Source organism: Anopheles nili, chromosome 3, assembly GCF_943737925.1.
Source record: "Anopheles nili chromosome 3, idAnoNiliSN_F5_01, whole genome shotgun sequence".
NCBI classification, from domain to species: Eukaryota; Metazoa; Arthropoda; class Insecta; order Diptera; family Culicidae; genus Anopheles; species Anopheles nili.
The window spans coordinates 67,506,706-67,530,176 of NC_071292.1; the positions used below are offsets into that span (position 1 = coordinate 67,506,706).

The 23,471-nt window shown below is 47.6% G+C and overlaps 5 protein-coding genes across 6 annotated transcripts; 2 read left to right on the top strand and 3 right to left on the bottom strand.

The window, feature by feature from the left end:
- Positions 1-14: 14 nt before the first annotated feature.
- Positions 15-1,069, bottom strand: LOC128726910 (uncharacterized). The gene is made up of 2 exons (XM_053820755.1): positions 935-1,069; positions 15-872 (listed from the first exon to the last, which is right to left on the bottom strand). The coding sequence occupies exons 1-2, from the start codon at positions 1,067-1,069 to the stop codon at positions 15-17; spliced, it is 993 nt and encodes a 330-aa protein (XP_053676730.1).
- Positions 1,070-1,493: 424 nt separating this feature from the next.
- On the top strand, positions 1,494-4,375 carry LOC128723398 (phosphatidylserine lipase ABHD16A). Of its 2 annotated transcripts, XM_053817132.1 has the most exons (9): positions 1,494-1,674; positions 1,793-1,846; positions 1,916-2,229; positions 2,304-2,443; positions 2,505-2,758; positions 2,834-3,183; positions 3,248-3,387; positions 3,454-3,590; positions 3,657-4,375. In XM_053817132.1, the coding sequence occupies exons 1-9, from the start codon at positions 1,615-1,617 to the stop codon at positions 3,765-3,767; spliced, it is 1,560 nt and encodes a 519-aa protein (XP_053673107.1). In that variant the 5' UTR covers positions 1,494-1,614; the 3' UTR covers positions 3,768-4,375. The 2 variants fall into 2 exon arrangements, with proteins under 2 accessions (XP_053673107.1, XP_053673108.1); XM_053817133.1 differs by lacking the exons at positions 1,494-1,674; positions 1,793-1,846 and having other exon boundaries at positions 2,070-2,229; positions 2,307-2,443.
- A 390-nt stretch (positions 4,376-4,765) lies between these two features.
- Positions 4,766-6,078, bottom strand: LOC128726030 (ribosome biogenesis protein BRX1 homolog). The gene is made up of 2 exons (XM_053819811.1): positions 5,887-6,078; positions 4,766-5,821 (listed from the first exon to the last, which is right to left on the bottom strand). The coding sequence occupies exons 1-2, from the start codon at positions 6,076-6,078 to the stop codon at positions 4,793-4,795; spliced, it is 1,221 nt and encodes a 406-aa protein (XP_053675786.1). The 3' UTR covers positions 4,766-4,792.
- Positions 6,079-6,901: 823 nt separating this feature from the next.
- On the top strand, positions 6,902-11,531 carry LOC128723613 (serine/arginine repetitive matrix protein 1). Its single transcript, XM_053817371.1, has 5 exons — positions 6,902-6,913; positions 7,157-8,159; positions 8,229-8,427; positions 8,512-9,132; positions 9,283-11,531. Exons 1-5 carry the CDS (start codon positions 6,902-6,904, stop codon positions 11,438-11,440), a joined length of 3,993 nt encoding a protein of 1,330 aa, XP_053673346.1. The 3' UTR covers positions 11,441-11,531.
- Positions 11,532-13,466: 1,935 nt separating this feature from the next.
- LOC128724868 (uncharacterized) lies at positions 13,467-18,713 on the bottom strand. The gene is made up of 4 exons (XM_053818590.1): positions 18,693-18,713; positions 17,589-17,964; positions 14,512-14,680; positions 13,467-13,656 (listed from the first exon to the last, which is right to left on the bottom strand). The coding sequence occupies exons 1-4, from the start codon at positions 18,711-18,713 to the stop codon at positions 13,467-13,469; spliced, it is 756 nt and encodes a 251-aa protein (XP_053674565.1).
- Between the last annotated feature and the right edge of the window lie 4,758 nt (positions 18,714-23,471).

Consider the following 23,471-nt stretch of genomic DNA (forward strand, 5'->3'; position numbering starts at 1 on the left):
TATTTAATGGGTGATTATGACAAGCGCAACTTGGGAATTCTAGAGCGATTCGTTTGCTTAGCAGAAGTGTTCAACTCTGCACTGCCGAAGTTACCACTGCGGGAAAGTAACTTTTGCTCGTCTACAGCCATGCTCTGTTTAATCTGGCCTATGAGGGCCATTTTACGGATGTTATTTGGTGTAGCAATGTTAGTCACACAACCCAATGGCGTACGATTTCCCGACTTGTATCCGGCCGTAGTCAGCTTATCCTTTTTCGGTGTTTCATCTTCTCGCTGGGTGCGGTTGTCCTCTACTCGCTCTTGGTGCGGGATTTGTTCTAGTTTTTCAACTTTCTCTTTCGTATTTTCCTCAAAACCCAGTACGACAGCTACCTGGCCAGAATGATCTTGGGAGTGTTCATCATAATTCAGCTCAACAAGCATCATGGGGGTCCGGGCAATAGCGATGTTCGGAGAACGGGGATCTATACCTGCGAACGGTACGACCTGGGCATCTTCGAATATGGTCACCTCTTTCGGGTCTGTCAACGATTGTATGATGGGCTCGGATTCGTCGTACTCGATCTGTAGATTGCATATATCCAACATTTGCGGATCACAATCTTTAAACGATGCATCCACATTGTCCACTTCTTGTAAGACGCTGCACTCTTCATACTGCAGTGACGAAACGACATTAGTTAAGCTGCAATCCGCTTCTTGCTCCGGATCCACTATCAGCGGAGTTCTGGTGAATGTGCTAGGAGACCGCGGATCAATGATTGACTGAAAACGCTTTGGCAAATGATGGGCCGGTGTTTGCATCGAATCAGTGTTCGGGTTAGTCAGAGTCGCAGTAAGATCCTTTACTTTTGTAATAGATGCATAATTCTGCGAATTACAAGCCTACGAAAGATGTATAAACAAATATGCATAACAAAACATAAAATAACGCTCCAACTTACCTCTTGAACGATCGGGCTTCTGTTGATGTTGAGCGTAGGCGAGCGAGGATCGACAAACAGTTCGTTGCCTTTTTCAAGCGAGTTTTCACGGGAGGGAGAAACTTTGCTGTGTAATGATCCCATTGTTTCAGATACACAACGTACAATTGTTACGATTCCAATCGAAGAAAAAGCGTATGCGCCGCTTGTCGGTTGCTTTCCGTTTGCTTCGCGTTCAAAACTTTGACAGTTACTTGCAGTTTGACATCAAACACGACACAAGGTATATATCGTCAGATGTCCTTTTAACAACAACAAAAAAAGTCAAAGAGCCAAACTCTCTATTTTTTTGCATCGTAGTCGTGCGGTTTAGGGGGATAATGTTTTGTTAGATAAGTGGTAGGTCCGTCGATACCTAGAGATCGATGAGCAGTCACTAATTCCACCGATTGGATTCCGAAGTTTTGAATAACTCCAGCTGAGTGAAACTGCCCAAATCCATTTACAAACCATCCAGTGGCGTAGTGAGCAAATTATCCTCCCATTCCAGCGGATCCTTGCAGTGCGAGGCTTATCGTGCGAGAAAGCTGTGCGCATACGTCCGTCGGGGTCGTTTTGCTGACGACGTTTCACGGCAGTGACTAAGATTTCCTAATATCAACACAAAAGTAGTGCTCTCATTGAAAAACATGCCATTCCATAAGTACATTTTTACTCCGAGGCTGTTGAAGGAATACGATGGATCCCGGGTCTGTGGTACCAATTGCATTAACCATCCAGTAGAAACCTTACCCATGAATCTAATGATCCTAAATTTATTTTCCTTTCTGGTCGAACGCGTTGGATTTAACTGTTACTGCGAAACAGGACAACTACGAACCTGGCACTCTGGAGAAATATGGGGATCAACTGTTGACAGCTGTTAGTGTGCTTAAATCGGTACTTCACAGATTCAATATTTAATCTATTTATGCTCTTCAACTTCCACAGCTGAATCTAATGTGGAGCTTTAGCTACTACACATCGCCTATCTTGGTGTCTATTCTGTACCGGCGGGGGTATTTCGTCGCTGAATCCGTTGGAGCTTTTGCAAAAGTAACAACTGGCATCGGTTTGCTGGTGGCGGTATCTCTGTGCATGCGGGGACTAGGCCGCTCGATGAACATGGTATACGTAAGATTTGCCGAAACACTCGAAAATGCCAGACGCAACAGTGACCGGACTGGCGATCCCAAGGCTGCTCTACGCCGATACGATTTTGATTTCCACCAGTGGCCCATCGATTACACCGTGAAGAGCGGAAGGTTCGCATCCAATGTCGGCACGAGAATGCTTGTAGGCGATGACGTTAAATTAACGTATCATGTCACTTTTACAGTAGCAAACCAACGGCTCAGCGGAACAAGAACTTCTGGATTTCATCCCTCCCGTGTCAAATCGCTGCCTACGTTGCAATTCACACATTCGGCATACGAATGATATACCCAGGGTCGGTGCGATTGCTGCAAAGTTACGTCGGTAAGTGGCAGATGCTATTGAATGATTTTATAACCTACTCAGAACATTACACAATTCGTAGAACCGATGCTTATTGAAGGCCGCACAAAGCTTGTAACCCAATGTAATGGCCAAAGAAATAAGGTAAAAACTACTGATGGAAATGAAATCGACACGATCATTGTCGACAATCGACACAAAAGCGCAAACGGCAAGACGCTCGTTATCTGTTCGGAAGGTAACGCCAGCTTCTACGAGATTGGGATCATGTCGACTCCGCTCGATTTGAAGTATTCCGTCATGGGGTGGAATCATCCGGGATTCGCAGGGAGCAGCGTAAGTTGATAACGGAATAATTGCGTCGATTACGAAGTACTTTCTCGCTAAAAAAGCATTCCGAATTACTTCCAGGGTCGTCCGTATCCGGATCAGGATCAGAATGCTATCGATGCGGTGCTGCAGTTTGCGATACGAGAGCTTGGATTTAAACCAGAAAATATTATCCTGTACGGTTGGAGCATCGGAGGATACTCAACGCTATATGCCGCCTCACAATATCCTGATGTAAAGGGCGTTATTTTGGATGCCACGTTCGACGATGTGTTGCACCTGGCTCTACCACGGATGCCGGAACGGATTTCAAACATCGTCAAAATTGCTATCCGAGACTACGTAAATTTGAACAATACTGAACTGATCGCCCGATACAACGGGCCGGTGCTGTTTATTCGTCGCACGGAGGATGAAATTATCTGCGCTGAGTAAGTGCAGCAATGGAGCCAAGTTCCGTTAGGATATTTTGAGTGAATCTATTCGTTTTTGCAGGGACTCAGTTCTTAGTACGAATCGAGGAAATTTCCTGCTGATTGGCATGCTTAAACAGCGGTTTCCCAACATATTCAAGCCGGAGCAGGAAGTGCTGGCGAAGGAATTACTTTCGAAACCTGTTGATTTCATCAAGAATGGTAGGAACCGTGTTTCCTATGATTGCCTCCACAAAAACTATATTCTCTACGATCTATGATTTCCAGTGCCAGATGATCAATGCGTCTCATTACTGATGTCCTATTTAAGTGAAAATGGCAACAATGGTACTAGTCGGAGTTATCCGATGGAAATCGGATCGGAATATACTAGCGAACAACGTAACTCCATGGTTAAGTTTTTGGTAACTCTCGTTCTTTTTCACAGTCTTGGATCGTCGATGGTAGATTATTTGGTTATTTTTTTACAGATTAAGAAACACTTATCGGACTTCAAATCATCCCACTGTACGCCATTGCCGGAAGAATTCTTTCAAACACCTTGGGAAATTCCCTCCGAAACCGATTATGTTTTCACATAAACGTATGTAAGCACTTTTGCGCTGCATCGCCTGCAGCGAAATCAAAAAGAATAAATTTTTTAGTTTGCTACACTGACGATTTTGATTATTTGCCCTTTTATAATCTTAACGTATATAGTGTTGCTTGAGTTTGTAATTTACCTCTTTCCACATTAATGGAACGTTTTTTTACATATTGTGTGAAATTTGAAATAGTGAAAAGAATACTTTTCACATGTATGTATTTTCCTTTTTTTTTATGCAAACGTGCGCAGCTCATTGCAAATTTGTCATGTAAACGTGTCACAACAAAAAGGGTTGATCTGATCCAAATATTAACTAATGAATCTGAAACCTACCCGCAATTGCGAGTGTTATAAAGGACAGATGCAAACTATTACACATTCTCATATGACATCAACATTTATTATTGGTATATGACTGGGTGGTGAAGGCAAGAACTAAAACCAAACCCCTTTTAACGAAGGGAATGCATGCAAACAAGGAGTATTTTCAAGATGAAGACAACATTAAACTATTTTACCCAATGGGTGCATGTCCTGATAATCGATGTACGTGCGGTAAAACCAAAATAAAACCTCACATCATCAAATATTTATTATTACTGGTAGAGGAATATAGCATTGAAAATCCTTTGGTTTTAATTTAATTATCCGAATCCGGTGAAGAAATTAAAGAAAATTTTGTTAGTAAAACGGCTTGCTCCATAATTTGAATCATTCCCTTACTGTTAAGCATTCGGAATTGCCAGGCTTCGAAAGATGATTACAAAGTTAAAATGACACCAGACGACTCAATCGGTAAAGGTCTTTTATGCCTTTGTGGTGTGATAGCGTTAATTTTGCTTAATCGCATGACCTTAAGCGATTCCTAAAATTCTTGCAACAGGTTAAGACCACTAAGCAATTGCAGCGACGGACAAGTAAATAGAAGCCGATTGAAAGTAAGTAATTTAAATTTACCATTTATTGTATATGATCTTGCGTGCTGATGGATTATACGCTATCATTTAATTAGCTGGTTATTCATTTCTCTTTACCGTTGATCGCTTTCTTACCCTTATTAACCTTACCACCCTTCTTTAGTGTGCCAACTTTGCTCGACAAACCTCCTTTACTTTTTGCTGAAGTCTTCTTACCGGTAGTTTTTTTAGCCGTGGTCAGTTTCAGTTTGCGCATAGCGTCACGTTGTTTGACGCGCTTTTGCTGTTTTTCGATTTCCTCGCGCTCCTTGTCCAGCTTCGGTTGGCGATTTTCATTCGTCAACACCTGCTTGGCACATTTTTCCACACTGCTCTTGAATATATCACCGTAAGGCGTGAGCTGGTGCGTATCTACCGGTGCATTCAGCTCATGTTCAACCTTTTTCCTCGCCTTTTGCACATACTTCTCACTGGCTGCTTTTCGAAGCATCTGACGGTGTTTGGCTGGGCTCTGGTAGTCGGGATTTTCCCAAATCGCATCTCCACCGAACGAACCACTAAATATTTTGATCGGATTCATCACAAACCTTGGCCCGATTTCCGTCAAGCCGCCATCTTCGGAGAGTATCTGGAAGTGCCTGTACCAGACTCGTTTGTCTAAGTAGGTGAACGTGATAACCCGGTCCATGAACGGTTGGCTTTTTGGGTGTTGATTTGGTACGCCAAAAGTTTGTACCAACAATTCCTTGATTAGTGCCAGGTGCGGGATCTTTGTGAAGTCTTCGCTAAACGAAAGCACAGGTCGCGAACCACGCAGGCAATTACCGGTCAATTTCATCTCACCCATAGTGTGAATGTTTTCGACTAAAAATTTCACTGACGGGCCAGCCCCTGCATTAGCGAGCCACATATACAGGTCACGCTTTCGGCGACCCTCGAACAGCATCACCTTATTGCAGTGCTTCATTTCGCACATTTCATTCACTACTTGGAGAGTCTTCCATCGCTCCATCTTGGGTTCGGAACGATGGTGCGGCATTAATGTTTTCAAGTCGCGCATCAAATGCCGGTCCCGGTGGTTGATACCTCTAGCGCACAACACCAACACCCGCTGTTTGTTGGTCCATTTTGTCTGCAAAAATATTGATAAAAGGACATTGATACGAACTTTTCCGACAAAGTTTTCAGCTACATTACCTTTCTTGGGATAACCTCGTCTGAGATGCGTGTTTCTTTAAGTGGCGCAATGCCTTCATCTGAAGACTCATCGGAATCTTTAGGTTTAGACTTTTGTTTGCTTTTCTGTTTCTTGAACGGCTTCAGTTTTTTAGCCAATTTAGGCTTCGCCTTGCCGTTGGCATCCTTTTCATCGGATTTCTGTAGTTTCATGGTGCACGATTCACGAAAAATAATATTGCCTTCAATAATCGAACAACACGCGGTTCTCTTGATGCGAGATACTGACATATGTTCAAAAGAAGCATCAATAAAATGTTTGACATTTGTGGGTCATTCCAAATGATCTTGAATACAAATCAACAACATTCCATGAAAACAAGAAATGTAAATACAACGATTAAGTAAAACACAGAAATAGTTAACTTTTAGGCACATACAATATCCAATATTTCAAATCTCAAGCATGCTGGTTGTACTAGAAATGTTAGACAATAAAAGCGAGCTTCTCCCAGCAAACCTGGTGAAAAATATCTCAATCTTCTGATAACCGTTTCTTTGGTTGCTGTTTGACATTTAGCTGCTGACAGGACCTCTACTTTTTGCCGTATTTTTTACTCACCGAGAACGCCATTTTGCAAAGGCCGCGCGTACACTTTATGTGTGTGTTTTTCGCTCGGTAGTTTGGTTTGCAAGTTAAAAACTTGCTACCGTTGTGGAAATTAAGGGACTGTGTCCTTATCTGCACTCCCACGATGCTCTGCTCGTAAAAAAGGGGCGCCTCCAGTGCACAGAAGTTGTCCCGTACTCCAACTCGATTAGGGCTGTCCCGGACCGACAGGGTAAAATTTGCCGGGGAGAAATTGCTGGCAGCCGTAAGGAGTGGAAAAAACGGTTCAATTTCAGGCAGAACTGGTCTGGTCGCGTAAATTCACTGTAGTGATCATTTAGTGTAATCAGGCGAGTTTAAATCCTGCTACTATCAAGCACAGGATAATTGGTTTTCACTCCGCGTATCCGAAAAAGCGGCCTCAGTATGATGTTCACTGTGAGTAGACTTCTTGTTCCTTCTTTTTCCCTTATATGTCGTTCTAAGATAGTATGAATCGCAGAAGGACGTGTAAATTGTGCAATGTATTCTGTACGTACGTCTTTGCCTCCCAAAAACACACCTGTTCCGGTGTTACGAAACTTGTACATAGCTCCTAGTTGCTCCTGTTTTTGTCTATGCGTGTGTGTGTGTCTTGTGTGAGCCCTTAAATGTGATATTATTATTTTCTTGTTCATCCAGGGCACGAATCAGCAGCAGGACTCCCGGTTTTCGGACAAGGAGAAAAAGCTGCTAAAACAGATGAAGTTTAGTAATAATCTTAGCAAGCGGGTCGACATGTCTAAGGTTAAGCTGGACGTACTACGTCCCTGGATTAGCCAAAAGATCACTGATATGCTCAACATCGAGGACGACGTCATCGTCGAGTTTGTGTATAACCAGCTTGAAGAGGAAAAGTTCCCGTGCCCGAAAAAAATGCAAATCAATCTGACCGGGTTTCTGAACGGCAAAAATGCAAGGGTTTTCATGGAGGACCTTTGGTCGCTACTGTTGTCCGCACAGGACTCAGAGTCGGGCATACCGGCGGAATTTATACAGGCGAAAAAGGATGAAATTATCAAACGCGAAGAAGAGGCACGCATGCAGGATGACGGTGGTCGCGGTCATCGATCAAGGAGTCGCACGCGCGACAAGGACGACGGCAATAAAGCGAAACCGAACAAAAACGCCGTCAGGCAAATGTACAAACCTGAACCGGAGGACTATCTCGACGAGGAAGAAAAGATGATTGAGGATTTCATAGAGGCGGATGTGCCGAAGGAAACAAAAAAGGCACCGGCGGTCACTACGGACCCTGCTGTGGCAACTACTGACGATGTGACGGTAAAGACCGAAACAAAATCTGTGGTCCCGACCGAAAAGAGCTCGAAAGAGCACACAACGTCACGGCGTAGGTCATCTGAGAGGGGAAAATCCAGTGAACGCAATAATGATTCGAAAACGCGAAGAAAATCGCGTGATCGTTCACGATCGCGTACGGACCGGCGTGCTACGTCGCGCGATCGTAGAGGATCTTCCCGCGAGCGAAGATCATCAAGAGACCGTCGCCGATCTCGTTCACATCGCCGTTCGGTGGATCGTTCACGCAAACGTGCTAGCCGCTCGCCAAGGGACAAGCGTGGAAATGATCGCGATCGTCGGCGATCGCGGAGTAGCTCTCTTTCTAAGAAAGAAAATAAAAATAGTAAGCATTTGTGTACATCTAAATGATGCGATTTTTGCTACATCTCTTCTTCCTACGTATGTAATTTAGGTAACGGAAACTCAGCGGCGCTATCGAAGGTTCAATCTAAACTCATGAACATGGCGGAGGGAAAAAAATCAACCTCTAGCAAAAAGAGTCCTAGTCGATCCTCAGTCGAATCGCGCTCCCGCAGTAGGTCTGGATCTGGCGCAAAAACAGCTAACCGAAAAAAGAGTGCAAGTCGTTCTCGATCTCCATCGAAGTCCAGGTAGGAGCTCAAATTTGAAATATATCGTATGTTGCTTTAACGGTCATGTTTCGCTTTTGCTTCTTCAATTGTCTTTGAATCTAGATCGAAGAAAACGAAAAAAGGACAGCCTAGTTCACGATCTCACAGCTCGAATTCAAATTCTTCGGGCTCTTCGTCGTCCAGCGAAAACGAGGACGATAAGAAAGCGAAAGCTAGTACCACAGCAGCCGGTCCTGTCCCTAAGAAGCGCAATGGACGAAATAGTCGTAGCCGGAGTAGGAGCCGTAGTCGTAATCGTCGCGATACGTCCAGAAGTCGTTCTGGTAGTAGCCGATCATCGTCATCGGGGGATCGCAAGAAGGACGACTTTGAGATACAGAAGAAGGAAAACAGTGTCCAAAAGAAACGCCACTATCGTTCGAACAAGGATTCATCATGCTCGGACGCCGAGGGTGGCTCAGGAGCCAAAGGTTCTGCTTCGTCGCGTCGCCGCCCTATCGACGGTAATGGGGGACGCGACGGCGGAAGGTTTGGTGGTCGTGATAGGAACCGTGAAAGACGTTCGGTCTCACGTGGACGAGCTCGCGACGATGGACCAACACGTGGACGCGGTGGTCGTTCACGTTCACGTTCGCGTAATCGATCCCGGTCACGGAATCGGTCCCGCTCTCCCAGAAGACGGTCACGATCCCCTGGACGCCAAATAGGACGAGTAAATGCCCGGTAAGACCTGTTACTACAGCATAATTGTTTTATTTTGTGAAATTATTGTTCATTAGTCTAGTGTTCTTATTACGAAAAACAAAATGCGCAATCCATTTCACTTTGAAAGTGACCTATCATTTATATTGGAATTATTTATTCTGCTTTCAGTGACACAAACTATGGCCGCCGAAGGTCACCTCCTGCATCGCGTTCGGGAGGACCTGCTCGTGGTCCTGATAAAGACAGAGAGCGTGAACAGCACCGTGAGCGGGACCGTGACCGCGAGCGCGATCGAGAACGCGAACGTGATCGCGATCGCACTAACCAACAGCAGCGTTACTCGGGAGGAACTGGTCCACCAGGGCGACGTGGTTCGTCCCGTGAGCGTGATCGTGACAGCGGAAGAGGGCGTGATTCATCTCACGCCGGTCCTAACAATATGTCGCACAAGTGGCGTCGCTCAGATGAGCCACAGAGAGGCGAATCGCAGCGACATCGCCAGGAAATGGGTCCTCCAGCTTCGAACCGGTATGATGATCGTGAACGGAACCATCGGGAAGCGGCTAACCATCGCTCGTCAACCGGTGGTGGTAGCAACCGGCGCAGCAATAGTGTAGAAATGCAGGATCGGCTGAAAGGAAACCATGGCGGTTCCTCAAGGAGCGGTGTGCGCAAGACTTCCCAGAGCCCCGCTGACTCTACTGGAAACCGCCGATCGACAACAAGAACATCAAATGCGCGCGATTCTACTGAGATGTTCGATGATGGCGGCGGCGGCAGTGTAGGAGGATCAACAGAACGCCTTCGTAATTCCACCGAGCAGTCGCGAACCGAAAAAGCTCCAGTTCGAGGAGAAAGTGCCGGTGAAAAAGAGGAAAACACACGTCAAAAGCTATCTTCCGACGAAGCGATTCGGAAGCACCAGAATGCCGCAGGATCCACGGCGTCAGCCTCGCGAAGGTCGAACGATCAACCGAACTCGGGAGTGCGAGAAACAAACAAAGCGCTTGAGGAGGGTAAAAAGCCCTCGAAATCCGTGCCCTCGTTGGCCAACAGCTCAGGTCGAGCAGCTCGGGAGTACAGCAGCAGCCTTTCGCGGACTCCTTCTCCCTTCCTGAAGCCGCATGAGCGGGACGCCGCCGCGAGCATGAATGCACCCACGGCAAGCACTGTTACAGCAGGCACTACGACAAACGCCACCGCAAATCAGAAGCAGCAGAAAGCAGTCAAGGCAGGGCGGCAGCAAAAACGTGCGAGTTCTGAAAGCGACGATGATAGCTCCGGAAGTGAAAGTGACGACACGCAGGACGAGCCAAAAAAATCGGCATCCTCTCGGCGAAGGGACGGGCAAGAGGTTGAAGATGGAAGTGACAAAAAAGCTGCGGCCGCGGCAGCCGTCACTGCCGCTGCTCGCAAGAAACAAAAGCTTAAGCGAAAGCAAGAGCCGAAGAAGCGTGGCAAGCACCAGAATCGCGCTTCATCGTCGTCTTCCTCATCAAGCAGTGAAGATAACGAGGAAGACGAGAACAATGAGGACGCCAATTCGTCAGACGAGAGCGCAGGGAAAAGAAAATCGCGCAGCAAGGATCGTCGGGAACCAAAGAAGGCAGCCTCAGTGGGAAAGCCAACTGAAGCAGGAGCACCGACCGAGCTCGAACAGCGCCGGAAACCGCCACCACAGGAGGGAGAAAAGCGAAAGCAACACCTCGACAGCACTTCCTCGGTTGAGCAACACGGTTCAAAACGGCGAAAGCAAGCCGCTTCCGATAGTGGTCGGGCTACGGCGGATGACCACTCCGGGGCGAAGGTAGTTGGCGTAAAGCAACACTCGTCGCTCAGTTCGACCAACAACGTGTCCTCTTCGAGCTCTTCAAAGGGAAAAAGTGGTGCAAAGACGTCCATGCCGGCGGGTGAGCCGGAACGCTCTTCCTCCTCGAGCGATGACTCCGAGGATGACCGGCAGCGAAAAAAACGACGCAAGGATAAGAAGCGCCAGCGGAATGCGTCACCCGACGACGGTAGCGGTTCGTCTGGCAGCAAACCCAGCAAAAAACACAAGAAACACCGGAAACATTCGAAGAAACACAAGAAGCATAAGAAACACAAGAAGAGTGGTAAAAGTGGCGGCGGTGGTAGCAGCAGCAAATACCAGCGCAGTTCGTCGTCTTCCTCGGACGAGGACGAAGGAGCACCAGTTCGCTCGAAACGGGGAACCGGCCCAGCGGGGGGTAGTGGCAGTGGCGCGGTTGTAAACGATGACCTCGAGAAGCAGCTGCGCGAACGGGCCCTGAAATCGATGAAGAAACAACAAAGCATCTCGGACTGAGCAGTCGTTCCGTGGTGCACGTGGCATGCTGGCAACAATTGCCAGGATCGCCAAACGATTGTATAGATAGTTTATAGGGCGTCCACTGAGAGAAGCACGCTGGACCGGTTCCGTACAGAGGGTTTGCGTACGCCGGAAGATCTTCTCGTGCAGTCTGAGCAAGATTTCAAGCAAAATTCTCTGTATCCGTGTTCCTTCCGCGGATGAAAACGACGCATGTAGAACCCGTGTGTCCTTTACTCTCACACCATTTTATCATAGGCGATGTCATCGGGGGCGAACGAGTTTGTGGGTACGGTATTTCTTATCGTATCTAATCTCTCTCTGCTACAGTAATATTAGCAAGTGGGAAATTTCGTGATGGGTTCTATTTGTTGTGTGTGTGTTTGTGTGTGGAATAGCACTTTTCACGTATAACAAAAAAACAAGCATGAACACAAAATAGTTCCACTCTAGAGGGAAAGGCAGCAATAAACGAAGCGAGCAATGTGGTGAGAGATTGAGAGAAAAAAAGCTGCCCGCATGAGGATTGTTTTCCGTACCGCGGGTTATCGAGGGCCGCTAGCGAATGTGTCGGGAGGGCAACGATTGTTTGCAGTGAAATGTACCATTTTGCCATTAATAGTATTGATGTAGGCAAATAACAGCCACTGGAGTATTACAGCGAAGAGTAACATCCTAGAGAGCGGTAGGAAAACTTAAAATTCATTTCCCAATGACGGTGGCTGCGAGTTTCCAATTTGGTGTCACCATAGTGACGCTGGTTAGTAAGCTTTTCTTGTTTTCCCACACACACACATACGCACTGGCGCGAACTCGGCGTTGTTCTTTTTTCTTTCTTTCTCTCTTTCTCGCTTGCAGCTCTTTTTGTTGTCTATATCTGAACCAGTAGTTTCCGGGGAAACTCATGGTTTCGCGTAACGATGAGGCAAAACACAGAAAAAAATATTATAAAGATTCTAAGCATTAAGTAACTAAATTAGACTACGAATTGCATACCCGATAAGACAAGTAATAAATTAATGAAGTCCTTTTTTCTCATTCTTTCCCTCCGGGCTACGGAGAGGACGATTTAACGTGGCGAATATTGTGAAATCGTGCACTACGGTAGCGATAATTTATCAAGGCGCCCAGTTAGAACCGGAAAGAGACATTATAATTAGCAAGCAGTGTAATAACGATATCCGCAAGAAGGAGGTACGGGATGAGACAACCGAAACATTCATTCTCTTTCCTTTCCCAATACCTTATTAGAAGCGTGTGAAAAATGGTCTCAACATTTGAAAATTGTAACAATAGAAATCGATCAAGCGGAACAGAAATAAAGGATAACCATAGGAAAAGAAGTTTCTCTATATGCAAATTATGTGTTACCTGCTTTCTATGTGGGAAGAAGAAGGTTGACAAGAAAAGAAATGGAAGTGGGTATAATATTGTGGGATTTGAAAGAAAAGCGTGTCATCAACCGAGCTCCCAAATTGCTCTTAGCTGCACTCGAAGGGAAGATGCTCATTAGGATTTAACCTTCTTACCTTCATCGTGTAGAAAATTCATATAATCTCGTGTTAGAAAAATGTTTTATCCCCCAAACTTACGCGCGAATCGGGTAGAAAGATTTATTTATATTTACAAAAAAATATACTAAATGCGCCCGCGTCCTCGTGCACATGTCGGTCGTACCCTATTGTCGAACCGCAGTCGTCATAATGTAACTACATATAGCTCGCTCACATTAAACCACTAGCTTTCTAAGATGTGTTCTAGGAGCGTGTCGCGTTGACCCTAGTTATGCGCTGTCCCTTTGCCCCGTTTCTGGATTCCTATCCCTTTTTTTGATGCGTCAATAATCGGCTGTGATTAAGTCACCTTACGTGAACAGGAACAGGTCAAAACACCTAACCAAAACCGGCTATCACCTCGTCCGAACATCTGCTGTTGTGCGTACCGGCAATCACTTCTTCATTCGTCCCCAAATTCGTCCTTGTTTGCTTTACTCTAGGATGGGGACTGCTCATGACGAATGTCCTCAAGGGATGAAGTTACCACCGGTCTCTCGCGGTTTGTCGGTCGCGTACTTCGGCTTGCAGACACACCCACTCTCCACCAGCACGTAATCCTGGCCGGTCAGTGTCACCGGTCCGAGTGGAATCACCAGGAACAGATACGGAACGTACGTTTGCGTGCACTCACCCCGGACGACATCACACTCGGAAGATCTGACGAAGGGATGGAAGTAGATAGAGAATGAAAGGGACATAAATATGGGAGTGCATCGATTTTCCGAGCCAGGAATGTTGATAAAGCGAAGGAACGGACGGGTGAATTACTGCAAATACTCTACCGCACTGACTTTCACCGAGGTCGGAGAAAATCGGTCAAGTTTAAAGGCCGACGAGCAGCTGGACGCGATAAAACAAAATTCCGCCCCACAATATGTTAATCTCGTGACCGCGGGCACACCCGACCATGTCCACCGGTGTTTGGTTTTCGCTTCTTCTTCTTCCTTTTCTCCCCCTTTTCTTGAGGATTGCGGGAGTAAAAGTTTAACTTTCGCAGCCTACTGCGACAACGAAAGCAGAAGGCAAAGAAAGCACGGCGCGCACACGACAAAAGAGACAGCTTTATGAGATTTAAAACAAAAGCGGTGAAGGCACTCGACACGATGAGCAAAAACCAAAATGAAAAAATCCGCAACCGAAGAAGGAGAACGAGCGAAATCCGTCCGGGGGCAGTAGAAAATGGCCCAACGTCGCCGTTTGCATAAATAATGGCGCCGCATGGCACGATCGAAAGGAGAATACAAAAAAAAACATTCGAAGGAAATGCAGCACGACATCCGCGTGTGCCGTGGGGCACAACTTTCTGTCCGTGCTATCACGTGGTCACCATGGCAACGGTGTGGAAGAGATTCCCGCGGAATGGTGATTGAATTTCGTTTGATATGGAATTTTTTATGCGCTCCGTACCGGTGTGGTCGCTTCGATCGCATCCGGGCACGTGAAATCGTTTCGCTTAATTTAAACCAAATGTGGGCGTCTATGTTTCCCGGGGCTGCTGGTTCATATACTTACTCGCACACCTCGAAGACGACCTGCTGCAGGAGATCGGGGAACTTCTGCACGATCGTGACCGGTTGGCCGGAAGTCAGGCTGACGCCGTACATTGGAGCGGTGGTGTTGTAGCGAGTTTTGCACAGACGCGATGGCGTATCCCGGCACTGAGTGCTGTCCAGCGAGCGACCTTCGGAGGAAAAACAAACGCCAATGGGAAGAAGAAAATGAGAAACAAAAAAAAGAGACAGAACAAATTCGAATTAGAACCGCGTGGGACGTGACGTGGGGTTTGAAATGGAAAGTTCAAATGGTTTTCCATATACGCGGAAGTGGGTTCTTCCTTTCGAGATCGCTTTTCCAAGTATGGCCGTGGTCGTACGAATGCCCTGACAGAATATTAACGAGCTATGGCGGTGACATTGAGCGGCGTGGAATGGTCGTAATTTCGAACCTACTTTGGGTAGCTTAGAAACTAAAATTAACAACAGCACCTGACCATTCATCGGGACAAGAGAGATCGTGATCATCTTTGTTAAGGGTACCAAAAGTACGGAAGCTACTACGTGTATTGTAGTCATTAATTTGGGGATCAAGCATAGACCTTTATGCTGATGTTTATTTCGAGAGATTAGAAAAATAGCTTGAGCCAACAATAAATTATAATTAATATTAAGTCAACAGTTTCGAAGTCACACGAGATCCTTTCCACAATGAAGCCCCTTGTTTGGGCCAGCATTTAAATTCTCTTGTTGGGAAAACGACCACATGGACACCACATGTTGATTCAAAATTCAGTTCAAAATACGATGACTTATGCCGAATACCAACTTCAACTGAATGGACACCTTCATTACTCGCATATTAACCTCTGGAATGTCGCAGCCTGGTCCGGCAGTAATCGCCCCTCTTCCTAAAGGCGACGAGCCACCCGAGAGGGACATTAGCATACTGTCGCATTAGCATCTGACCGGCACCATTCCACCGTTCTAGCCGGACGTTCTTCGTTCTCGTGGGACACTTTCAAGTCGCGCCGTGGCGCAAAGACAAGCACTTGCCACCGACCTGCGAGTTACTGTTACTTCGGGGCAATGGACGGGTCCGATCACCCGACGTAACGGTTTTAGGGGAAGTAAAATGGGCGACAACACCCCACGGAATGGCTGATGGACCGCGGGATGATGGACCAAGCGAGGCTGTCCGATCGCCAGATGGCAGGATGCATTCCAAATTTGCCCGCGTCATCCAGACGCGTCCGAAGGGAGCAGCTTTTGCAGCTTCTGCACATCGTAAGTGCCACGGACAGCGGTCTCTTCGCAATCTTTTTGCTAGATGTGGCGTGAAATGAAGCGAGCTGATAATATTCTGTGCTGTCGAGGTTGTTTCGAGAAAGTGCATGTGTGTTTGAGCATCACCCGATGGCAGCCATTTGTGATGGGTCTGAGAAGAACCAGCTTCGCTTAAGACTTTTCCCAGCCTTGCATCCACAGTCAAACGACATTTGTGGGGAGGATCAGCGTTCCTGTACAATTTTCCGTGCTTGTAAAACACTCTTCATTATCATCAAAATCGTCACCTCACCGAATGTCCACTGGCGATGACGACTCACACGAACTGAAAGTAATCGGACGTAAGTGGAGCGAATCGAACAAATTTCACGAATTTCCCCTTCACCATTTTCAAGTCCATTCGCTCCGAAGAGGGGAAAAAATGGTTAAATTTTCGCACGCACGCCTACTTGGATCGACGCGCTGACCTTCCCCAAGGGCAAACATTTCCAGGCGACCACAGAGCGGCCAGGAGAAACCGAGCTGCGAAATCTCACGTCTCACGACCTCGGGCAAATGCCCGTGAACCTGAAAGTGTCAACACCTGCCGGTGTTCGTTTCCGCGGCCACCGAACCTGAACGTCGGGAAGGCGGGAATTTTGGCAGTTCGAGTGCCGTGAAAACGGTACCCGTTAGTTTCGCTTTTCCCGGCGCCACGAGCACGGTCGAAGAAAGTGAAGTGTGGTCTTCTTACGCCGTTTGGTGGCGTTTTTTGGGGCGATTTTTCTTCGCTTCCGGTTGCGGTTGTGCTGTGAGCGAGGGGTTTTTTTTTTCACCGGGAATCACACGTTTTTCCGCACAACCATCGAACCGACTGTTGGCACGTCGAGTGGAACATCTCGGGGTTTTTCTGCGTCCGCGCAAGTCAACACCAGGCAGCAGCACACTTCATTTGCGAATTTCCAAATTGAATTGCTTTGTTTAGGAGGTTTTCTTTAACGCTTCAGCTTTCAAAACTGCTTGGGAATTGAACGATTTACAAGCTGGCAGGTGTGGAACAGGTGCCCAACTTGGAGAGGAGCAATAGTTTCACCACTTCAGCGCCTTTTGCGAACGTTGCTCCATTTTCGACCGCCATTTTGCCGCCGCCTGCCGTTTGGCTGCACGAGCCATGGCTGGGAAGGTGTGGGGAGGGAATTTTCACCTCTTCCCTCCGCCCACCTTCTCCCACTCTTCCCTGTTTGGGTTCTTCTTTATCGTCTTCCTGTCTTCGTCCTTCAGGCTGCCGAACAGACGAGCGGACGCGTTGCGTTTGGCTGGAGCGCTACTTTTCCGCTACTCAAATGTGTAACGGTAAGCTTAATTTCCTTTCTTGTTTCCCGAACGCCGTGGGAAAGAATGTGAACACTCGCGAGGGGTTAATCGATTAGCGCGTGCATCTCGATACCCTGCGCGAGGCGGTCAATGGTGGCCAGGGGGCTTAGAAAGCTGCCAAATGTACCACTGGATTGAAAGCGTTCGTCGGTCGAGTCAGTTTACCGGGATGTGTAAACTGCCAGAATGGATGGCTCATCGAGAGGAATGAGCAGTGATCGGAGCGGAAATTAGGAGCTTTTCAATTGACAAATAAAGGGGAAAAAACGCTTTTCGATGTTGACCTTCTGACGTGTTAATCAAAGCATACTTTGATCCTACTCCTTTAAACCATTGATTGAATCAATGATCTTACGCCGGAGCTCCTTTGTTTTAAAGGAAGATTTAAGCTCAAGACAAGGACAAATTATTTGCCATGGTGCTTTTCCACCCAATCCTCCCACCCATTATACTCACTGTATCGTGTGCGGGCAGTTTCGAGCGTAGCAGCTTCGTTAGCGTCTCCATACGCCTGCAGAAGAGCACGTTGCGTCAACATCGGGTCGAGTGTGGGCAGCTGGCTCATACGACCCCGCCGAGAGGATCCACCCGGTGCCCAGTTCGAGAAGGTCCTTGCTACCAGACTAGCCGGATAGGGCGCATTATTCGGCCCGACACAGTTCGGGCTATCGGTGAGCGCATCCCCGGAAAGGTACTTCAGCGTACCGCTGCTTGAGCACTTTTCCGATGCCGTCGCTGGTCCTTCCGACCAGAGCGTGTGGGCCGAACGGGCGGAGAAGGAGCTGCGTGCCAGCTGAGGACCGCAGGCGGGAAGTAGCAGAAGCGTGACCAGCTGTAAGCAGAGAAGAAGAAAAAGAACACGGTTGTGGAAAATTCATCGTTAATCAGGTTGGCAGGAGCAAATGCAAAAAAAAACAAACTACAGCGCATGGGGAGGTGTTTTTTTTTTCTCTCCCGCACGTGTGGAAATTCCTCGATGGGGGCTGATGGGTGGGTGATCGCGGCCAAACCCTCATTAATCCTTAGCGCCATTCACACGCAAATTACGCCAAACAAATTGCATCGCTGTCTCGCTGGAAGAGGGGAATTCGCGCGCGCCAATTCACACGTGATTAATTAGCGCAAAAAGGGAAGACAAAGCCATTCATCCCTTAAAGAAACTCGCTCTCTCTCTCTATCTCTTTCCCTCGTTTGGTTCCCTCACAGTGCGAACCGCGGAACCGCGTGCCAGACGCGCGTGTTTTAACGTGCCCAATGTATGGCCCAATATTTCGCGCTCAAAATGGGATCGTTGGAAGCTGAAACCGAGCGAAAAAGGTAGGCAGGAGTAAAAAAGGCAAATTGTGCACGAATGCGAATAGCGCCTGCAGCCGGGAAGTTGGCTTCCGATGTGGGTCGTTCGAGCCCTTCCCGGGAGCCGTATCAGGTCGCATCAAACGGCCGCCTGGCTAATGTGCCACCCTTGCTGCCGGCGAGGCGACCATTTTTCATTTCTCTCTGCTTTGTATTTGGGAGCCCTCCTTTTCCCGAATGGGGTGGGTTCCCATTTTGCTCAATTACCGGCAACAATGTGGCAATCATTGGGCGTGCGAGATCGCAGGAAACAATTCTTCGCCCTCGGGGAAATTCGTCCGCCAGTGGGAAGGGGAAAGAAATTAGTAACCGATTCAACACCTTCTGCTTCTGTGGTGGAAGCGCGTGCTTTTTTTTTGTTATCGCGCTTTTCGCGCCACATAAAGCAATCCCAGCGGTTCATTTTTGACAAGAGGTCACCTTTTTGTATGAGAGCGCCACGCTTAAAGGGGCCAACTGCTAGGGGCACCGTTTTGTTTCGCTTCCCAATCACGAAACCGGTGGAAATCGGGTTAAGTACTGCTCCTATCACGATGGGGCTAGGTCGCCGATGTTATCACGATGTGTGAGGGCTTTTTTTTCTACGTTCGCCTCCTTACGCCCTTAATGCTCCTGTCCGGTTGCGTTTCGTAATGCGCCGTTCCGCTTTATGCCGTAATAATGATTTGCAACCGCGCGCCGGAGCATAAGCCGCGAAAAAGAAGGCACCGAAGAAATGCAAATCGTTCGCACCTGGCGATGGGTATCATTACAAACTCACCCGGATAATGAGACTCCACAATCTCTAATCAGTTCATTATTCCCGCTAACGGTGCAGCGCTTCACGCGATTTGGCAAAGAACCGCAACCTGTGAGGGAGATTTTTCTCTAGTCGGGGGTTTTTCCACATTTTTTAGCTTTATTTGGCAACCAGCTTGCACGTGGGGAAATGCTTTTGTTTTCGGGCGTTTTTGAACCGGTTTGAAACGGCGTTAGAAGTGCTTCCCCAAGCGGACGCGCTGCGTGTGGTAATTTCACCAGCTTTACAGTAATTCGCTTGCGCAATCTATTACGACCGTATCGGGTTCGAGATAATTACAAAATGTGTTTGCTAAGCTCGTTTAATTGCTTTTCCGTTGTGAGAATGCTTCTTTAAATATCCTGCAATGTTTGTTCTAATGCATGCGTTATAAATAAAGGGTTTCAGAGGCGATAATAGCAAAGCAAAGCAAGATATTACCCATTGGGGGTTAGCATTATTGGCATGCAATTTGTAAATGTAAATAAATTTATATATATTTGAATTGAATGGTAGTTTGCTAATTGAGTCGAACAAATTTCCTTTTGAAATCAGTACCTTAATAGCAAAATCGTGCTGCTCTCGCTTAAGCACATCTCCAGTGCAAGGCAGCAGACCCAGCATTATTACACCAGTAGGAAGAAACCACACCATCACGCAGCTAAGATTTAGCCTGTTTTTCCATCCCAGGAAAGCTTTTCCCACACGCATTCCAACCGATCCGACAGACAACAAACGATCGTTATGCTACCCCCAAATACGTATCGTCCTTAATGAGGCGATAAAACTGTCACGGTCAAAACCAACCATTTTCCACCGCTGTGTTGAGTGCATTTTCGAGGCCAATCGTTTCCCTCGTGGCTGTGCCTTTTTTTCCCCACCACAGTGCGGAAATTGAGTGAGATTTACCCGCTACCAATTCGAGAGCACGTGCACGCGATTCGGTCATTTAAAGTGGTTTTTCCCCCCATCATGCCGGGGTTGCCGTTCGCTCGCCAGTTTCTCCTGGCGGTAAAACATCTTACCCGCCACGTGCTCGAGTTTCCTCTCGGGTTTGTGCCTACGAGCCCCGCTCCATCTTGCCTTGCTGGTTTTATTTCATTATTTATTGTATTTTCCGCACGCTTTACGCCTGCGGCGGATGCAGCGTTTTCTCGCGATCGCAACTATTTTCCTGGCTTCCATTTTCTCCCGTTTTTTTTTTCACGTCCGGACAATGGCAACCGAAATGCAAATCCCGTACGCCAAGCCACACCGAACCGATGGTGGTTGGCCATCCCGGGAACGGGGGCGAGCCAGAACAACGAGCGATCGATTGAAAGTTTCACCGGATCGGGTGAGTTTTCTCCCCTAGCGCTGTATAAACGCCCTTTGCGGATCAGCATCGGTGGCTTGCATGTGTCACCTTTTGCAACAATAGCGCTTTATTGAAAGGCACCCGCGGCACTTTCCACGAGAAAACCCGTTCACTCGGCACAATGGGCGAAATTATGATCGCAGGCATCGCGGTAACCCTTTCCCGCAGCGGCTATTCAAAGCCCGTGTTTCCTATGGCGATTCTTTCATCTCGAGAGGCTTAGCAAGATCTACGGTTGGGGTTGGGTAGATATGATGTATGGATTGTAAAGGTGATGATCTATGCCATTGAAACAGAATAAAGCACATTTACAATGGGGCTCGTAGAGGTTTTTTCGAACCCTTTTTTTTAGAGTATTTCAAATAATCAATCGTTAGTTTGGCATAAAAATCTAAAGGGATGAGATTTCTTAGCATCCTTTTTGCATACACCTCGCACATCGTCGATCTGTCTTTTTAAAGAAGTCTTACAAACGAAAATCCTCAACATGTGCGGATCCTCAACATATTCCCACCCTAGCCAGTGGATTATCACCGATTTCCCATGCATCTCTCGCCGGTACTGTGACACCTTGTACCATTTTATCCACCACCGGCTCGACCATTCAGTTCCTGAGAGAAAACGTTTCTTCCCAACGGAAAAACCTTCACCCACGGCATCGCAGCGAGGGGTGTTCCAATTCCCAGCACGAACCGTCCCCTAAGCCACCGAGTCCCAGTTCCCGGTATGTCACCAGCATGTTCCATTCCCACCCCCAAAAAGGGTTGCAACACAAACCATCCCCATAAGGTAGCGGCAAAACCGGGGCTCGATCGACACCTCGCCGACGTACGTACGTTCCGTATCGATTTTCACTCGCAGCAAACAACCGCGATTGACTCCTGTGGCACGGTGGCACATCACCGGATGGTAGTTTTCAATTTCAATGGAAATTCCACCCCTAAGCTGGGGGTGAGAAGCGGACGAACACGCGCCCACTTTTCCCTGGATCGTTTGCTTTCCACGCTTTTGCGAGCGATCGTACGTTGGGCGCTGGTGGGAGATTGCAGCGGCAGGAAAATGTGCCTCTCGCCCGTGGCCGATGGGGCCTGACCTCGATTTTCGTCCCGTGCAGCCACGGAACAGCCACCCAACCCCCCGAACGATGGCCATTTATGCTGTTAGCAGGCGGGCAACGATCAAGCCCGAAACAATCCACACAAGATTAACCCACTCATCCAATTGTCAGCCTCCCGGCCCGTGGGTGGTGGTGAGATCGTGAGGAGGGGGTGGGGCTGAGATAGATGGCTGAGGGGCAGGGTCTAATACCGCATTCTACTGGCGTGCCTTTACTCGCCCACCAACACCAGAGAATGGCTCTGCCCGCGACACGCCATTTTCCCTGCACCTTTGAGGCGCGTATGCAAATGCACCCATGGCGATGGAGCTTCCGCAAACATCCCTATTGGGGGGGTGGATTGGGAGGTGATGGGTTGAAGAAAAGTACAATAAAATACTTTCGACTTCGACAGGTCCCTTGGCGGGAAATCGCACGAAGGAAAGTTGACACCGATCGATCGGCGCATACACACAACCGCGCGCGCGGGCGCCTGCTGCTGGGAGCCATTCGTCGAAAGAGAAAATGCACACAGTCACGTTTTTATTATTTGTTGCGCGTTTTTCCAACCCCAGGCAAAGTGCATCGCGCTGCACGCCGAAGAGAAATTATGATATTAGCGAGTTCGCTTTTGTTTTCCTTAGTTACCGCCGCACGAAGGTCAATTAGTTGCTTGTGGGATTTTTCCTTCCCATCTCCTCGGAGCTGATCGTTATGCCATCGCGCTGGTTGAAGCGGTTTATCATCGGGTTTTCAATCCCGCAAGGATGCATCGAAAAACTAGCGGGCCAGCGGACCACAGTTAATAAATTAATCCCCTCGTGAGTGGCTCGCCGCGGGTGAAAGCGTCGGTGGGTTTTGAAGCGATCATTAAGATATGGTTTTACGAGTAGACCTTTTTTTTTGTTCGCCCACAGGACGACCGATCAAATGAATTTAAATGTGAGACTATTTGAATATTTTTCATTAGAATAAATTATTACATGACGAGTTGTTCTTGTGATGGGCAAAAACAGTTATTTGCATGCCATTTATGATACGTGTGAACGTTTCTTTCTTGTTGTTTTGAGGGCATCTCAAGCTGTTTTAAATTGATAAAACTTTTCTATTTTAAATCAATTTAGTTAACTGCTAAGAGTACTTCTAGGGCAGAAATCTAAAGAATGCAATTTGAAGGGCTAATTTAATTCTCAGCTCTAACGTTAACGTATCGCTCATCGACAGGTGCCGATGGAGACGCTTCAATCTAACGGACACTACCAGCCAAAGAAGCACCGACTCGCTTAGCATTTGACTAATTAATTCTTCACAACGGGAGGTAAAAAGGTGCTGAAAAGAATTTGTTGTGACGTTCCAGCGCACCGTCCCGTTCGGGGACGTTCAATAAATAACACAACTAATTGCTGCCGTGCATCCCACCACCGAATTAGGCCAAGAACCCGAAAGATTCGGGCTTTTACGACGGCCGAAAGCCGGCGATCGCTCGCGTGCTATGCTAATGAAGCGGACCGTTCTTTTGCTCCACTTTTTCGCTCCATCTATTTCCCTGTCTTCCCGGATCACGCTCCCGGTGCGTGGAAAAGCTCCAAACACCACATCACCACCTCCGTAATCGATCAATGGCACGCGTTCGCATCAGAAGCGGTTCACCACGGCGCTTATCTCCTGCCACCAGCACCTGACGGCGTGATGCCGACGTGCCCCTTGGGGTTTCTGAACCCCTGAAAAATGTATTCAATATGTTTCGTTCTTGTG

What these genes read in the sequence shown, in the direction of transcription:
- LOC128726910 (XM_053820755.1), bottom strand. Translation starts at nt 1,069, where the DNA reads ATGGGATCATTACACAGCAAAGTTTCTCCCTCCCGTGAAAACTCGCTT. An exon ending in TTCAAGAGGTAAGTTGGAGC is followed by an intron (nt 873 to 934) that starts GTTATTTTATGT and finishes TGTAATTCGCAG; the next exon opens with AATTATGCATCTATTACAAA.
- LOC128723398 (XM_053817132.1), top strand. Translation starts at nt 1,615, where the DNA reads ATGCCATTCCATAAGTACATTTTTACTCCGAGGCTGTTGAAGGAATAC. An exon ending in GATGAAATTATCTGCGCTGA is followed by an intron (nt 3,184 to 3,247) that starts GTAAGTGCAGCA and finishes TCGTTTTTGCAG; the next exon opens with GGACTCAGTTCTTAGTACGA. An exon ending in ACTCCATGGTTAAGTTTTTG is followed by an intron (nt 3,591 to 3,656) that starts GTAACTCTCGTT and finishes ATTTTTTTACAG; the next exon opens with ATTAAGAAACACTTATCGGA.
- LOC128726030 (XM_053819811.1), bottom strand. Translation starts at nt 6,078, where the DNA reads ATGAAACTACAGAAATCCGATGAAAAGGATGCCAACGGCAAGGCGAAG. An exon ending in ACGAGGTTATCCCAAGAAAG is followed by an intron (nt 5,822 to 5,886) that starts GTAATGTAGCTG and finishes ATATTTTTGCAG; the next exon opens with ACAAAATGGACCAACAAACA.
- LOC128723613 (XM_053817371.1), top strand. An exon ending in TAAGAAAGAAAATAAAAATA is followed by an intron (nt 8,160 to 8,228) that starts GTAAGCATTTGT and finishes TATGTAATTTAG; the next exon opens with GTAACGGAAACTCAGCGGCG. An exon ending in ATAGGACGAGTAAATGCCCG is followed by an intron (nt 9,133 to 9,282) that starts GTAAGACCTGTT and finishes TTCTGCTTTCAG; the next exon opens with TGACACAAACTATGGCCGCC.
- LOC128724868 (XM_053818590.1), bottom strand. Translation starts at nt 18,713, where the DNA reads ATGATTGCCACATTGTTGCCG. An exon ending in AACTGCCCGCACACGATACA is followed by an intron (nt 14,681 to 17,588) that starts GTGAGTATAATG and finishes TTTCCTCCGAAG; the next exon opens with GTCGCTCGCTGGACAGCACT. An exon ending in GTCGTCTTCGAGGTGTGCGA is followed by an intron (nt 13,657 to 14,511) that starts GTAAGTATATGA and finishes TCCCTTCGTCAG; the next exon opens with ATCTTCCGAGTGTGATGTCG.